The following is a 16,675-nucleotide window of genomic DNA, read 5'->3' as shown; positions in this document are numbered from 1 at the left end:
GAGACAGTAATGAGCCCAATCGAGGTTCATAGATTCAGTGAACGCCAGTGGCTTCATTAGCTATAGAGAGGGAGGCTGCTGGAGTCCCAGGGTAGGAACTCCACTCAGATTACACTCCTGAAATATGTCGCCAGGCTCACAGATTCTAAAATCAAGTCTGGGTGGAAAGACATAATCATTTGGAAATGAACCTGCAAAAGTTTATGGCCGGTTCCCAGTCTAGGGCACTGTTTTAATTACCAAATCATTATATCTGCCCTTTGATAGTTAAGGTAAAGTGGAATACTGCTATGACCCCCTTGGAGTCCAACAGGTGTGGATATTCTGGGTCACCCCCTTCCTGGTTAGGTGACCCTGGGCAAGTCACATACTTCTCTTAAAGCCTCAGCTCTCTCATCAATAAAGTAGGGATTACAACATTGTCTCTATCTGATAGGGCTGTTGTGAATCAAAGTAAAATAAAATATGTAAAGTGTCTAGCTCATAGTTAGTCCTCAATAAATCGTAATTATTATTACCATTAATAAGGTGAATAATAACTTATATGTTCTTCTTTGCAAAGCAGACAATAAGAATTATTTAGAGTCCAAGAGGGTGCAACTGGAACTAGAACTCAGGTTTTCTAACTCTTAGTCATTGATTTCATTTCACAAATATCTACTGACTACTTATTATGTGCCAGGTAGGGGGCTTGTGTAAAATACTAGAAGCACTAGAAGTGGTCAGGTGTGCTCTGTAGAAAACGTCAGCTCTTTCCACTATAGCATGTTTGGGTGAAGTTAACAATGGTAACACTAATGTTGTCTGTGATTTAGTAGCCCTTACTGGATACCCATTATGTAGCATGTACATGACAAGGATTCTCCCAGGGAAAGGCACTGTGGGCATAGAGTGGGCAGATATATCACTGCAGTCCAGGTGCGGGGAGCAGAACGGACCCATCACCAAATAAGAACAGCCTTAACAGGTGCACAACTAACTTAGGTAGGCGTTTGAAAACTGAGAGTCAGCTCTTAGGATGTGCGGATTCAGGCAAGGTTTAGGCCATGCAAGTAAAAGCAAAAGTCAGTTCTGGTGCCTGGAGGTATGTCTGACCTCTATAAGGAAGCCAAGATTTCTAAGGGAGCAGAGATAGCATCTGTTCTCACATACCTGTCACTGGGTCTGAACCACTGGCAAGTCACTGAGCAGCTGAACTTCCACACTATGTACAAAACCGAATGGGGGCGGTGGCTCACACCTGTAATCCCAGCACTTTGGGAGGCCGAGGCAGGCAGATCACTTGAGGTCAGGAGTTCGAGACGACCAGCTTGGCCAACATGGTGAAACCCTGTCTCTACTAAAAATACGAAAATTAGCTGGGTTTGGTGGTGTGCGCCTGTATTCCCACCTACTAGGGATGCTGAAGCAGGAGAACTGCTTGAACCTGGGAGGCGGAGGTTACAGTGAGCTGAGATCATGCCACTGCACTCCAGTCTGGGTGACAAGACTTCATCTCAAAAAACAAAAAACAAACAAACAGAAAAACCAAAAACCAAAACCGAATGGGAACTAACTTTTATTGAGCACCTACTAAAAGTTAGGCACTATAGCAGATGCAATTCAATATCATTTATTTTTCAGACTTATCCTGCAAAATGAGACAGAGGGATACAACATGATTAATGAAAGGAGAACAAGGTGTGGATGCAGATTTCACCCATTTCCAATAAGTAAACGCCTCTGTGTGAGCCTAGGAGAAAGCCTCTGTTTCCTCATCTGTAGAACTGGGCTACTCCATCCAGCATTGATCTTGGCAGGCAGTAATAGGGATTAGCAATTGTGTATGTTCTGTGTCTGGCACACAGGAAACACTTTTACAATGATAGGATTTCTCCCATTTTGCAGATTAGGGAACTAGGAAATAAGTAACTTCCTCAAGTTACCCCAGATAGTAAAAGGGGAGCTTGGACCTACAGTCCCATATGAATTGATGCCCACAGTTAAAGCCTCTCTTATCAATATCTTTCCCCTCAGTTCAACCTACTGAATAACTCCCTTGGCTAACAGTTCATGCAACCAAGCTGATGCCGACCCAGGTGCAGACCTTAGCCTGTGTTCACAGCAAACACAGATACTTGCTTAGAACCCTTTGAGCCCAAAACAGAATAGCTCTTTATCATCCCAGTGGGGACAAGGATCATTTTAATCATCGTCTGTCCCAAAGTGGTTTCAGATGCAGTGAAGCTCTCACACTGGATTTAAGGTCAAAATAAGTCATTCCTAGAACAAGGCTGCATTGCTGCAGTACAATGCTGCTGGATGTCAGTATGCCATCCATGCTGTTTCTTGCTTCCACCTGGTGGTCAGAAGTTGATAAAGCAAGCGTACTGAAAAACAACTGGGCGTCCGTTGGCCTGTCGCTTATGGTACATCTGATTCTGGTCCCTGCAGGGTTTTTAGTACCGCTTTCCTGCCTTTTGATTTTCATTACGTTCTTCTAGTGGAAAAACTTCCCACGTGCAGTGTTCTTTCCTGGGACTAAAAGAACCAGGATAATCCCGGATGCTTCCCTGCGGCTGAGCTCATGTCACAAATCAGGCATGATTTTCAGCGGATATTTCTTTAAAAGTTTGAAGGCCTCTGTGGACTCCATTCCCTTCTCTATGGGAACAAGCATCAAAGAGACAGGAATAAAATGCTTTGCACGCACATCAGGAACTAATTGCCAATTTGGCAAATGCATTGACTAATGTCATGCACTGTTATTTCTAAATCCTCTCCTGTCCTTGACCCCCAGTATCTAGATGTAAACTTGGAACCATTAGTGGAGAAGGATAAAGTCTTCTGGTGCCTCAAATGGAATTGAGAGGGATTTAAACTCAGCGCTTTTGAGTGTGGTGAAATGAACCCAGCAGTACATTAATGCTAGGATTTGAGCTCACACAGCGTGAGCGCTTTCAAAAACCGTGTTTAAGGAAGCAAACAGAGCTATGACAGACCCTTTCAGTGGAGCAAAAGGAGTTGGATGAAACAATCAATGACACATTAAAAACCACAACTGGGCTGCAATCATGTAGGCAGGAAAAAAAGTTTCTCTTTATCGCAGGATCTTTGCATCTAATGAGATGGTGACTGGACAACCTCCAGAGGAGTAAGGCCTCCGTTTACTTTAGTTGAGAAATGTCTAAATATTTAGTTGATTCTCTTAAAAGCCCTACACGATTCTGTAGCAAACTGGTCTCTAAGGTATGATCTTATCAGTTCTGCATTGCCATTGGAACATCTATTTAAAGGGAATTTGAAAAGAAAATCAGAAAATACTATTAAAATACAAATGCTAACTTTTCTCTCTCAAAATTAACTATTTTAATACCCTTCAGATACTTAGTTTAGAACCAATACCTTTCCAGTTACTACTTTCTCTTAATTGGTTCTAAATTGAGAGAACCCTCGACTGGGCTCCCAGCTGGGCTCCCTCAAATTGTACTGGTTGAATTGAAAGTTTAGGGGTGCTTATGACTACTTTGAATGAACTGGAAAGGAATGGAAATCTCATTCAGAATGCTTCTTGTATATTCTTCATTTCTACTGGTTCTAGTGGTGAAACCTACACTGTATGGTTTGGCATAGCCACTGCTCAGTGCTTGTGTCTCCACAGGGAAGCGGCTCCTGAGTGCGTTTTCGTGGGAGTGGCAGGGAGAGCTAAGAAGGCTAAAGGAACCTTGTAAAAATGTCTCTGGGGGTCGCCATTTGAATGCACAGTACTGTCTTCTACTAGCAGAGTTTAGCTAAGACCAGCATTCAATTTGCTCTAAGTTTCTGGGATCTTCAGCGCCACAACTCCTGTCCATTCTAGCTACGGCATCCACCGGGGCTTTAAACTCTTCCGACATTCTGATAGCAGAATCTCCTCCAGCTTGCGGTTCTTTACTATTGCTTCCTGTGGAGTATTATTAAGGCTTACCAAACTCTCTCCCCTCCCCCACTGCAGGAGGCCCACGCAGCCCCGTCCAGCCAGCTTGATTAATGTGTCTTGGTTAATTGTGTGAAAGACGGCAGCCCTTTAGCAAGTGTGACCAGTTTATTGTTCAGCCAATCACGGGCGCCTCAGTTAGCATGTGAAAAGGGGGTGTACTGCCGGAGGAGGGTGAGTGTTCTGGCGGCTGAGTCAAAGGAGGAGCGTTTTGGGGGGTCACAGAGCAACACCCACTTCTTTGAGGGGATGTTACTATGCTCTACTAAACCTGTAAACCTCTAACTCAAAACACTTTTTTTCTCCTCCCTCTTTTTTCAAGGTTTTTTTTTTCCCATGGTGCAAGTAGGCAAGATACTGGGTACTCTGTAGATGGAGTTCACGTTCCAGGGTTTTTAATATTTCACTTTTATATTTCTGTTAGAGAATGATCCTGCTGAGAGTCTGGGAATCTGTGCTCGTCAGAACCCCCTCACTGACACTTGGATATATTGCTCTGAAAGCTATCCCAGGAGAAAAGATTAAACAAAAAAAGCGCCTACTTTTCAAAGCCTACTTTTCAATCTGCCCACATCAAAATAAGACAACTGGCCCTTTGAAGTGGAGGACACAGAGTTCTCAGCCAGCTTGCTTAAAACGGGGAGTGGGGGAGACAGAAAGAAAGGAAGGAAGAAAGGAAGGGAGGGAGGGAGTGAGAGAGAGAAGGAAGTAAAGGAGGGAGGGAAAGAGAGAGAGAGAAGGAATGGAGGGAGGAAGGGAGGAAGGGAGGGAGGGAAGGAAGGAAGGAAGGAAGGAAGGAAGGAAGGAAAGGAAGGAAGGAAGGAAGGGAGGGAAAAGTAAGTTTCCAAAATCACACAACCCTCTTACCTTGCCCAGGTTTAATCAGGCTCTAGAATCTGAATTGATGGCTAGAAAACTTACAACCCCGCTCATCAAAGCTCCAAGAAAACAGTTAACTGTCAGAGAAATCTGTCGGGCGGGGTCAGCATCAGGTGACTTTTTAAAAGCTGTACAAATGGAAACTTTGCTGTCCTCCTAGAGGTGTCCAGATAAGGCCTAGAAATGGAGGCATGGGTGTAAATGGAAACTGAATGGTTCTCCCAAGTTTCGGACAATTGGACTCCCTCAAAATTGTACTGGCTGATTCAAAGTTTGGGGGCTCCTAGGACTACTTAGAATGAAAAGGAGAGGAATGGGAAGCTCATCCAGAATGCTGCTGACACAGTGCTCATCTGTGACACTTTCCTGGCTCCTAGCTTGTCTTCTGTTGCCCTTAATCATTGACATTCAAGTGTGTAGAAGCCACAGCAGCTCAGGGATGGGGATGGGTAGGGGGTGGCTCAAAAGGAACTTATTGACTCATGTAAGGGGATGTTCCTGAAATGCAGATGTTGAAGACCCTTTTAAAACACAGTCCTTGGGATTGAGTTATCGATAGTACTGACCCCATGGCCCAAGATAGGCTGGACTTTTAAGATTTCCAAATCCAGGTTTAGACATCTTGGCTATGGCTAAGGTTCCAATTCCCTTTGCTCCATAAGCTCAGCCTGGCCCACAGCCACAAACTCCCCAAGCCATGGAAGCAGGGCTCACAAATGAGCACCCCAGTAACAAAGAGAACTGGTGAAAGAGTGTGGATGAATGAATCCAAACTCAAACACTAGAGATTCAAGAATGGACCCTCTCCATCTACGTAGCCCCAGCACATGGCACAGCAACTGACAGATAGTAGGTGCCTGAAAATTTTTGACCTATTTGAATTAAATTGAAAACTTAAAAGAAAAACAATGGATGATGCGCCCTATGGATGTTGGGCCTGGAGACTTTTCTTCTTATATAGAAAAACTGCACATTGTTTTGAAACAACAGGAAATTTTAAAAAATGCAACATATTTTCTCTGTTTTATTGGAACCCAGTTATCTTATTAAGCACACAATCTGGCAGGGAAGCACTTTGTCCAAGTTTCTATGATTATTGCTCTCACCAAGACATTTTGTATTAAGGATCACTGTTGATTGCCTGAACTAACCTGAAACCCAAATGTCTGAAGTTTGGGGGAGCAGCATATGCCCACCACAGTAGCTTTGTGTTGGCATCATCCAAATTGTTTCCTACAATCCATCTGTGACTCTGAACTTCTGCTGGCATCCTCAGTTAGGAAGCTGACAGAAAATAGAGAACAGAGTGGACAGGGAGAAGTACAGGCAGGGCAGGAAAAGATGAGAGCCAAGTTCTCCTGGAAACCACGGCAACTGGAGATAGGAGTAATTTGCAGACTGGACCATGGCTCCACAAGAAACTTGTTCTTTTTTCTCTATCTCAGACCAATGGAAATAGGCACTATTCCAAGCCCTGTGACTAGAGAATGGCATTTTTCTCAGGTGTTAAACTCTAGAAAAATAGTTAGAAATCATAAACCATTTGCAAATGATTTTAAGGCCTTTAGTAATGGATATAACCATTCACACAGCAGCAGAAAGGACTTTACAGTTAGTCTTTAGCTTGCTGTAGGGCTTCCATAATCCTGGTGGTTCAAGATGCCTGATCCCTATGGATAGCTGTAAGCAAAAGTATTGGATGCTGAAGAAAAGAAGAAAAAAAAAGTCCCCAACTCCCTATGTCTTTTATTTTCTTCTTTAATCACATTTTAACTCTACCAAAAATTCCTTGCTCTTATGAAACCCTTCCAGGACAATCTCATACCAAAGTTAGTAAGGACAGCAGGCCAGGTGCAGTGGCTCATGCCTGTAATCCCAGCACTTTGGGAGGCTGAAGCAAGTGGATCACCTGAGGTCAGGAGTTCGAGACCAGTGTGGCCGACATGGTGAAACCCCGTCTCTACTAAAAATACAAAAAATTAGCTGGGCATGGTGGCGGGTGCCTGTAGTCCCAGCTACTCGGGGAGGCTGAGGCAGGAGAATCGCTTGAACCCAGGAGATGGAGGTTGCAGTGAGCTGAGATTGTGCCACTGCACTCCAGCCTGGGCGATAAGAGCAAAACTCCATCTCAAAAAAAAAATAAAAATACAAATAAAAAACGTTAGTAAGGTCAACAATTTGGGAAGATTTCGTTTTTAGTAATGGAACAATTATAGACTAGAAAATCTGGCTTGGAGCATATCCATCCTAACCTTGTCCTTATCTGTACCTTTCTACCTCCCCTTTAACCCTGCCAGTGAGAGCTCAGCTTTGGCATGGTCTTTATTTGCTGCTTCAGCTTCTAATATGATCCTCCATCCTGTAGTTCAGTGCCTGTCTCCTCCCTTCTGTCTCAACATCCTTGAAGTGACTACTGCTTAATCTGATCCCTCCGATGTGGCCTTGCAACAACTTCTCAAAGAATTCCCCCATGGATAACACTTCTAGCACTTCTACATCCATCCCAGAAGCCAGTCTTGAAAGACCAAATGTGTGAGAGAAAATGACCAAGTGTCAGGTTTACAGGCAATGAATGAACTCTTAGTAAGTACAACCTAGAGACAGCTTACTTGGCATGTCCTAGGCCTAGCGAGCCTCTACCTGTGTTCTGTTGCATTAGCTTTCTTTTTGTACTTAATGAAATTTAACAATCTAATCAATAAACTTATGAGAGTCAGGGGGCCCAAAAGTGAGCCCATCTTTTGAGTTGTTCTTTTGAGCCATTGGGTATTTGACAATGGATGTGGAATCTGTAGTAATAGTCATTTCAAATTATATTCAGCTTGCTACTTGTTTTACAGAGCTGGGGAACTGGTCTAACCTCAATTGCTATTTCAGTGTCTTCCTCATACAAAGATTAGTCAGGGAATATATGAATGTAGAAATTCCTCTATACCCATCTTTGCTGCTGAGTTCACAATACAAAAAGAACGCCCTGTTAGTGTGGCCAGTGCTCTCCTTACATTATTAATTCTCAGAGTATTCGGAAGCTCAGATCAATGTTACCTGGATTGTAGTTAGGTAGCTTGGAGACTCCCGGCCAAGTATCCTCTGTAGGAACTCCCAACACCTATATAAAGCCAAACAAAGAAAAAGACAGGTGAGGTGGGGAGAAGAGGTGGATGGAAGAGGTATGGATACATGCAGGACAGATAAGGGAAAGAACAGGGAAGAGTCAGATATATGTCCCATTGCATGACACCAGCTGATGTATACAAGAAAGAACTCTGAGTGTTTCCAACGTTTGTGGTTTCTTGGGCAAAACTGTAATACATTCCTATGGTCCTGGGCCTGCATTCTTACTGACTCACTTGTTCTGAGGCAGATCATACAGCCTTGCTTAAAGTCGTGTTCTCATCACTAAAGATTTACTGCATGATCATCATGCTTTAAGACACCATGTTGGGAGGTAGGGATATAAAGAAGCAGGAGTGACTGTCTCTTTGCCTTACATCAGATGACAATATGTATATTGACAGGAGACACTTGACAGCCTAAATTATGCCTCAGTATGGGTATTCAGCTGTTCCCCAATGTGCTCAAATTAAAAAGGATTCAGATTACTGACCTTCACACAATGGAATGTTGGCTACAGATGACCCCAAAACTAACTCTAGTCCTTTCTATCACATTCATCTCATCTGCTTGTTTTCTCTGTGACTAGCAGCTTGGAATACGGTATTTGGTTTTTCACTAATGGATTGTTATGGGAACAACATCACTTGAAAAAGAGCTGGCCTATGCTTTGAATTATCGATTTTTTTTTTTTTGAGACCGAGTCTTGCTCTGTCACCCAGGCTGGAGTGCAGTGGAGCGATCTAGCCTCACTGCAAGCTCCACCTCCCAAGTTCACGCCATTCTCCTGCCTCAGCCTCCGGAGCAGATGGGACTACAGGTGCCCGCCACCACACCCGGCTAATTTTTTTGTATTTTTAGTAGAGATGGGGTTTCACCGTGTTAGCCAGGATGGTCTCGATCTCGTGACCTCGTGATCCTCCCGCCTCGGCCTCCCAAAGTGCTGGGATTTCAGGTGTAAGCCACCGTGCCCGGCCTTGAATTACCAATTTAAAGCCTTAGTTTTTAGTTAAGATGTATGAAAATAAAGTCTTTTGGAGTACAAAGCCAAAACAGCTCAGACTTTGGATGGAGCTATCACCATGAGTTCCCCGGTAGGCAATACCTTAGTATTTTTTTAGAATAATCATAAAAGCCCATAGGCAGTCATATATGGTAGCTAGAGTAACATTGTTTTTGTGAAATACTAATAAAACGCTAGTAGCTTTTATTACACTACTACAGTATAACTTTTCTTAGAAGCATATGTCACTATAACTCTTTTTAGAAACATCTCTTACAGAAAGAGTCTAGTGAATCCATCCGTAAAATGCTGGTTATAGATACTGGCCCAATTATTACGGCAGGGAGTCAATTGCCCAACAATGACTGAATATAATCAATGAAGAATCCAGAATCTTAATATCTATCAGCTTGTTGACTGGGACTCTGGCTGAGAGGTGTACTTTTTGGCATCTGTTAAGCTTGTCTTTAAACAAAAGACACTGAAGTGCTATTTTCCCTCATATAATAAAAAAATCATGCCACCCAGTAAAATCTTCCTTCTTTGATCCATTCCCTAAACAAACTAAAAAGCAACTGAGAGGATTACAGGCTTTTCCTACCAACCACCCTGAGCCCGAGGGAACACTAAGAATCCTGGAATCCATTTTGAAAACCAACTGGACTAATTCTTCTTTTGTGGGAGAGGGCCAGGAGACAGGAAGCTAATTCTTCTTTTTGAACCTACCACCTTATGTATTTGCACAGATGCATGTGTAAACAAGGGGGTGTGAATCACATGTACCCATACATCCTCTGTTGGCTGGCAAAGTGCAATGAAAAGAAAGCAAAGATAATGAAGAGAAAATAGAAGAAATACATAACAACCACTATCATGTTTTCTCTAAGGTGACAGTTACCAGATGGTTGGTTACTTTGTATGATATTTAACTAAAGCCAACAAAATAGATACCAAAAAAATTTTTTTAAATTTATTTAAAGTTTAAAGTTGAGATTTTAAAAGTTTAAACAAAATTCAATATACTTTATTTGGAAATTTGACCTTAGTTTCTATTTGAAAGTTATTGAATTCTTTTTCACTTGAGAAAATTACTAAATCTCTCCTTCACTGTCTGGGAAACTGAAAACCAAAAATTGTTGTTTTACTCCCTCCCTGAAGGCCCTTAAAAGGCAGCCAGTGAGTGCTATGTTTCAAACCACAGTGGTCTGAAGGGGCTGTTTATCTGCCTTTGTTGGAAAGGAAACTAAAAGCATTTTGATTAATGGATTTAAAGTTTGCATCGTTTATTCTGATTTTAGAACTAAATCCAGGATTATTTATGAAAAATACTTATTTAAAATCAGTTTTTAAAATTGATCAGAAAGTAGTGACAGCTATTATTTAGATGTAAACACATACACTACAAGCATTTCAGAAAAATAGTAAAACAAAGATTCAGGACTTCTCAATGTGTTTTTATTCCTAAGAATGAGATCTCAGGATAAATGGAGAACAAATTGTGGTTAGAGGTTAAGAGATTTAGAATGGACCCATTGCTTTCAGAGATGCACTTCTGACATCAAATATCACAGATTCTGAAGTAGCTTTCCTATTTTCATCTGTGTAGGCCATGTTTAGTAAAACACAAATTCAGGAACTATTTATAATCTGTATAATTTTCTAACCTGCTTATAGGCAACAAATGTGAAAATAGACAAATGGGAATAAATAAAACTAAAAAGTGTCTTCACAGCAAAGGAAACAATCAATAGAGTGAAGAGATAAACCATGATGGGAGAAAATATTTGCAAGCCATACATTTGATAAGGGGTTAATATCAAAAAAATACAAGGAACTCAATAGCAAGAAGACACCACCATTAAAAAGTGGGCAAAGGGCTGGGCACGGTGGCTCACGCCTGCAATCCCAGCACTTTGGGAGGCTGAGGCAGACGGATCACCAGAAGTTGAGAGTTGGAGATCAGCCTGGCTAACATAGTGAAACCCCGTCTCTACAAAATATAAAAAATTAGCCAGGTGTGGTGGTGCACACCTGTAGTCCCAGCTACTCGGGAAGCTGAGGCAGGAGAATTGCTTGAACCCGGGAGGCGGAGCTTGCAGTGAGCTGGGATCAAGCCACTGCATTCTAGCCTGGGCAACAGAGTGAGACTTCATCTCCAAAAAAAAAAAAAAAAAAAAAAAAAAAAAAGTGGGCAAAGCACTTGTTATGGTTTAAATGTTTGTGTTCTCTTCATAATTCATGTTGAAACTTTACCCCAATGCAACAGTATTAAGAGGTGGGGCCTTCAGCGGGTGATTAGGACACAAGGACGGAGATGAATGCCCTTATAAAGGAGCTGGAGAGAATCAGCCAGGCCCGTTTGCTCTTCTGCCTTTCCACCACGTAAGGACACAGAATTTGTCCTCTCTGGAGGATGCAGCGACAAGGCACTAACTTGGAAGCCAAATCTCTCACTGGACAAGAGCCTATAGTGCCTTGATCTTGGACTTTCCAACCTCTAGAACAGTGAGAAACAAATTTCTGTTCCTTTTTGTGTTTTTTTTTTTTTTNAAAAAAAAAAAAAAAAAAAAAAAAAAAAAAAAAAAAAAGTGGGCAAAGCACTTGTTATGGTTTAAATGTTTGTGTTCTCTTCATAATTCATGTTGAAACTTTACCCCCAATGCAACAGTATTAAGAGGTGGGGCCTTCAGCGGGTGATTAGGACACAAGGACGGAGATGAATGCCCTTATAAAGGAGCTGGAGAGAATCAGCCAGGCCCGTTTGCTCTTCTGCCTTTCCACCACGTAAGGACACAGAATTTGTCCTCTCTGGAGGATGCAGCGACAAGGCACTAACTTGGAAGCCAAATCTCTCACTGGACAAGAGCCTATAGTGCCTTGATCTTGGACTTTCCAACCTCTAGAACAGTGAGAAACAAATTTCTGTTCCTTTTTGTGTTTTTTTTTTTTTTTTTTGAGACGAAGTCTCACGCTATTGCCCAGGCTGGAGTGCAGTGGCATGATCTCGGCTCACTGCAACCTCCACCTCCTGGGTTCAAGCAATTCTGCTGTCTCAGCCTCCCAAGTAGCTGGGACTACAGGTGCACACCACCACACTCAGCTAGTTTTTGTATTTTTAGTAGAGATGGGGTTTCACCATATTGGCCAGGCTGGTTTTGAACTCCTGACCTCAGGTGATCCAACTGCCTTGGCCTCCCAAAGTGCTGGGATTACAGGCATGAGCCACCACACCCGGTCAATTTCTGTTCTTTATGAAATGGCCACTCTAAGGGATTTTGTTATGGTAGCAGGAATGGACTAAAAACCTCAATACACATTTCTCAAAAGAAGACCTACAAATGGCCAAGAGGTATATGAAAAAATGCTCAATATCATTAGTCATCAGACAAATGAAGACTAGAACCATGGTGAGATATCGCCTCACAACCATTACCAAAAAGATGAAAGAGGTGTTGGCAAGAATGCAGAGGAAAGGGAACATTTGCACATTGATGGTGGGCATGTAAATAGCACAGCCATTATGGAAGATGGTATGGAGGTTCCTCAAAATATTAAAAATGGAACTACCATATGATCCAGCAATCCCAATACAGGGCATGTATACAAAGAAATGAAGTTAGTTTGTTATCTACAGTCCCATGTTATTGAATGCAATTTTCTTATTGCATCTGTAGTTTCTTGCTCTGCAGACAAAGTGAGAAAGTCATCATGTTTAGCAGCTGTGTTATCATTTATACCACTATGTCTCAAGCAGGTTAGAAAATTATTAGTTTTTCTCTTTCCAGCATAGTACCTAGCCCATTGTGAGTCCTAAAGAGTGATCAGGCCTTGAGAAGCATCTTGCTCACTTCATTCTATGATTTTTCTAAGTGCTGTGCTAACTATACACTAAAGAATCATCAAATGATTGCTTTTTAAATTGTATCGTCATTCAAAGATAGTATGTCGTATTTTAAAGGGTTATTTTAAATTTATATTTATTATTATTAGAGATGGGGGTCTCACTACGTTGCCCACACTCCTGGGATCAAACGATCCTCCTGCCAGCCTCCCAAGCAGTAGGGACTATAGGCACACATGACTATGCCTAACTGTATATTGTATTTTAAAAATCAGTTTACAAGACCAGGCACGGTGGCTCATGCCTATAATCCCAGCACTTTGGGAGGCCAAGGCAGGTGGATCACGAGGTCAGGAGTTTGAGACCAGCCTGACCAACATGGTGAAACCCTGTCTCTACTAAAAATACAAAAATTAGCCTGGCGCGGTGGCATGTGCCTGTAATCCCAGCTATTCAGGAGGCTAAGGCAGGAGAATTGCTTGAACCGGGGAAGTGGAGCTTGCAGTGAACCAAGATCACACCACTGCATTCCAGCCTGGGCGACAGAGCGAGACTCTGCCTCAAAAAAAAAAAAAGAAAAAAGAAAAAAATCAGTTTATATACAACTCTTCAAATACTAATAGCATATAAGGATATACTTACATTTTTTTTCAAATAAACTACTCTTCAAATATCCTAATAGCACATCTTATTTCAGTATTACAATTTATATTAACTATCTTTAGATACATCCTTTTACATATATACATAGCTTATGTTTGTTTCACATATATTTACTTATACGTCACCATTGCTCTACCTAGACTGAACAACACTTGAAAATACAGATCATGTGTTTTTCTTATTATTTTTTTTTCCCCCTTGGCTTACAGCTTCTTACAAGACCTTGTAGAGTCTTGTAGAGTTACTCACCTTATATATGGTGAATAACCACTAAGTGTTGTTTCCTGATTAAATGACCAGGAAAAACTCTGCAAATGTATAAAACATCATTGCAGTATCAGAACTGCAATTGTGCTTCCTCTATTGTGGACAAGAAGTAATACTGCTAAGTGAAAGAAGAGAACAATCGGGTTAAATTTCAGGTAATACTTGCTAGCAGTTAGGTTACTGAAACATCATACAACAATTTGTATGAGACAGGAAGAAAGCAAACATCTATTGAGCATTTATGGTGCATGGAGCTTGTTATGCATTTGTTCTCATGGAATTCTCAAAGCAAGATTTAGAAAGTCCTTATCATTGTTCCCATTTTACAGACAAGGAAATGAAAGTTCAGAGGGACTACATAACTTGCCCTTGTTCATTTAGCTAGAAAATGGCTAGAATTCAAACCCAGGTCTTCTGACTCCAAAGCTATTACAGTAGGCTGTCTCCAGCTTAGATGATGTTATAGCACCCAATAACACAATGTGAAGAAAGGATTTCTCTGCCTTGCAAGGACGTTTTTAGAAAAAGTCTTTTGGCTTGGATTTTTTTTTTTTTTTTTTTAGTTGTGAATGCTTCCCAGTTTTTCCCATGTTCCTTCATAATAGTCCCCATGTTTCTAGAAGAAAGTTTAATGTCAGTAATCAATCTCTATAAAATGTCTTAATTTCACAAAGTACATTTTATTTTAGCCAGAAGACAAGGAGCAGGATCCAGGATAGCAAGTAATAAAGTACCCCCCTGCACCCCGCCGATTTAAAGCACCTTGACACTTTCTACAACATGGATGAACCTTGAAAATATGCTAAGTGACATAAGTCAGATACAAAAAGACAAATTTGTATGATTCCACTTATATGAGGTACCTAGAAGAGGCAAATTCAGGGAGACAGAAAGTAGATTAAAGGTTACTAGAGGCTAGGGGATAGAAGCCGGGCAGTTATTGTTTAGTGGGTCCAGAGCTTCTGTTAGGGATGATAGAGAAGTTCTGGAAATGGATGGTGGTGATGGTGGCGCAACTATACAAATGTACTTAATGCCGATAAGCTGTACACTTAAGGAGGGTGAAGATGGTAAATTTCATGTTTTATATATTTTACCACAATAAAAATATGACCAAAAAAGGAAATATACAGATGACTATAGTATGACTGTGGTACTATATAAGGGCCATAAAAACAAAGCATATTGTAGGCAAATGAGGTAGGGATAAATAATGAATTAAGAAATAGAGCCACATACACACACAAAGGCACCTTGACACTTTAGGAACTTAGTTGTGGATAAGCATGATAAATGGTACACTTCTCTCACACTAAGAGGGAAAGCCTCTGTTCTATCAGGGTTCTATGAAAATTCTGTGTCTTTTTTTTTGTTGCCCAGCCTGGAGTGCAGTGGCATCATCATAGCTAACAGCAGCCTCGACCTCCCTGGGCTCAAGCAATCCTCCCATCTCAGCCTCCTGAGTAGCTGGGACTAAGGTGTGCGCCACACAGCCCACTCATTTCTGTATGTTTTTGTAGAGACGGAGTTTTGCCATGTTGCCCAGGCTGGTCTCGAACCCCTGGGCTCAAAACAATCCCAAAGTGCTGGGATTACAGGCATGAGCCACTGCACCCAGTTGAAAATTCTCTGTCTTATTTTCAGTTGACAAAGATCCAGGGCCAAATATATGGTAGCATTAGAACTGGAGGTAGCAAAGTAGGGGCGTGTCTGAGTAGTAATGACAGAAATTGCTCTGGGGAGGTTAAGACAATAATAATGATGGGTAGCAGGAGACCTGAATGTCATTCAGTGAGCTGGATTCATGGGCTGCTATGGGGCAACAGGGAGTTTCCTGACCACACATTCCCAGAGTGCTTATAGCTGTGGCAAATGCTACAGTTTCTACAATCTTAATATACGGCTTAATATCTCAAAGCAGATGGACTGCTTCATTTGTCTGTAAGGCAAATTTGGTTCAAAACTTAAAATGCAGATATTTCATTTTCTTTAGAAGAAGAATTCTCTTACCTCCCAGATTTTCTCCAGCTGTTCAAGGATGTTGGAAACCCCAGGAAACAAAGGTTGACCCTGGAACATTTCAATAAAGATGCAGCCTGCACCCCTAGCAAAGGAAACAAGAGTAAATTGACACTTTGAAAGAAATCATACAAGCGAAACTGAACTACTAGAATTTCTCCTCCCAAGAAATATTTTAGGGAGAGTTAAATAGGGACCACATGATATTAAAAGTCTTGGGCCAAAAAAAAGTCCCCATATCAAACAAAAATAAGAACAGCCTACAGCTTTTTATTAAAATGGAACACCACGAGAAGCAGTTAGGAAAGCAGTAGAGTTAGCAAACATTGTAGATCATTCAAGCTCGTTATCTGTTTTAGGAGAAGAGGGGAAAGTACTGTACCCCCAAATTTCATTTCATCCCCACTTTTCATTGAGTCTAAGATGCTATCATTGTAAGAAGCATCATTGGTTTTTTGCCATTAAGAAAAAAAATGCAAGTTAAACTATGACATGATCAGAATGTTCATTTTATACTTATTGTAAGGGCTGTTATAAATTTAATTAAATGTAGATTATTTTCTCATATTGCATACTTGTACATGAAAAAGAAACATTAAGCAAAATAAATTGGTTTAGGTATTCCTAAAACTTTTCCACATTCAGCATTTGACTCAGACTCTTTGATGTCTACACTTATCTATGTATCATCCTCTATATTAAGAATTTGATGATGCAGCATTTCTTAAAATAATCCATAAAACAACTAAGAGTCATCGGTCCTGGGCTCCTAAGCTGGCCTAGCAGTTACATAGTGTTAGCTTACTTCTGACTCCTGCTTAAAGAATGTTGCTAAACATGTCTGATTTGCTCCTTCTCCACAACAATTTGGTTCCTAGGAGTTTAAAAAAAAAAAAAAATAGGACGTTTGCAGAGTTTTCTTCCTAGTTGCTGA

General features: G+C 41.2%; 1 protein-coding gene across 1 annotated transcript in view; it reads right to left on the bottom strand.

Moving 5' to 3' along the window:
* Positions 1-1,538: 1,538 nt before the first annotated feature.
* Positions 1,539-16,675, bottom strand: part of CDK15 (cyclin dependent kinase 15) — a 63,624-nt gene continuing 48,487 nt past the window's right edge. The window contains exons 8-10 of the mRNA XM_017848650.1: positions 15,733-15,826; positions 7,880-7,943; positions 1,539-2,338 (exon numbers count right to left, since the gene is read on the bottom strand). Of these exons, the coding sequence (XP_017704139.1) occupies positions 2,247-2,338; positions 7,880-7,943; positions 15,733-15,826 (250 nt within the window). The 3' untranslated portion in view covers positions 1,539-2,246. The remainder of the gene's footprint in view (positions 2,339-7,879; positions 7,944-15,732; positions 15,827-16,675) is intronic.

The sequence above is a fragment of the Rhinopithecus bieti genome, unplaced genomic scaffold (assembly GCF_001698545.2).
Source record: "Rhinopithecus bieti isolate Rb0 unplaced genomic scaffold, ASM169854v2 scaffold_32017, whole genome shotgun sequence".
In the NCBI taxonomy this organism is placed as follows: domain Eukaryota; kingdom Metazoa; phylum Chordata; class Mammalia; order Primates; family Cercopithecidae; genus Rhinopithecus; species Rhinopithecus bieti.
Note: the sequence above shows the minus strand (reverse complement) of the source record. Positions and strands in the feature narration are given on the sequence as shown.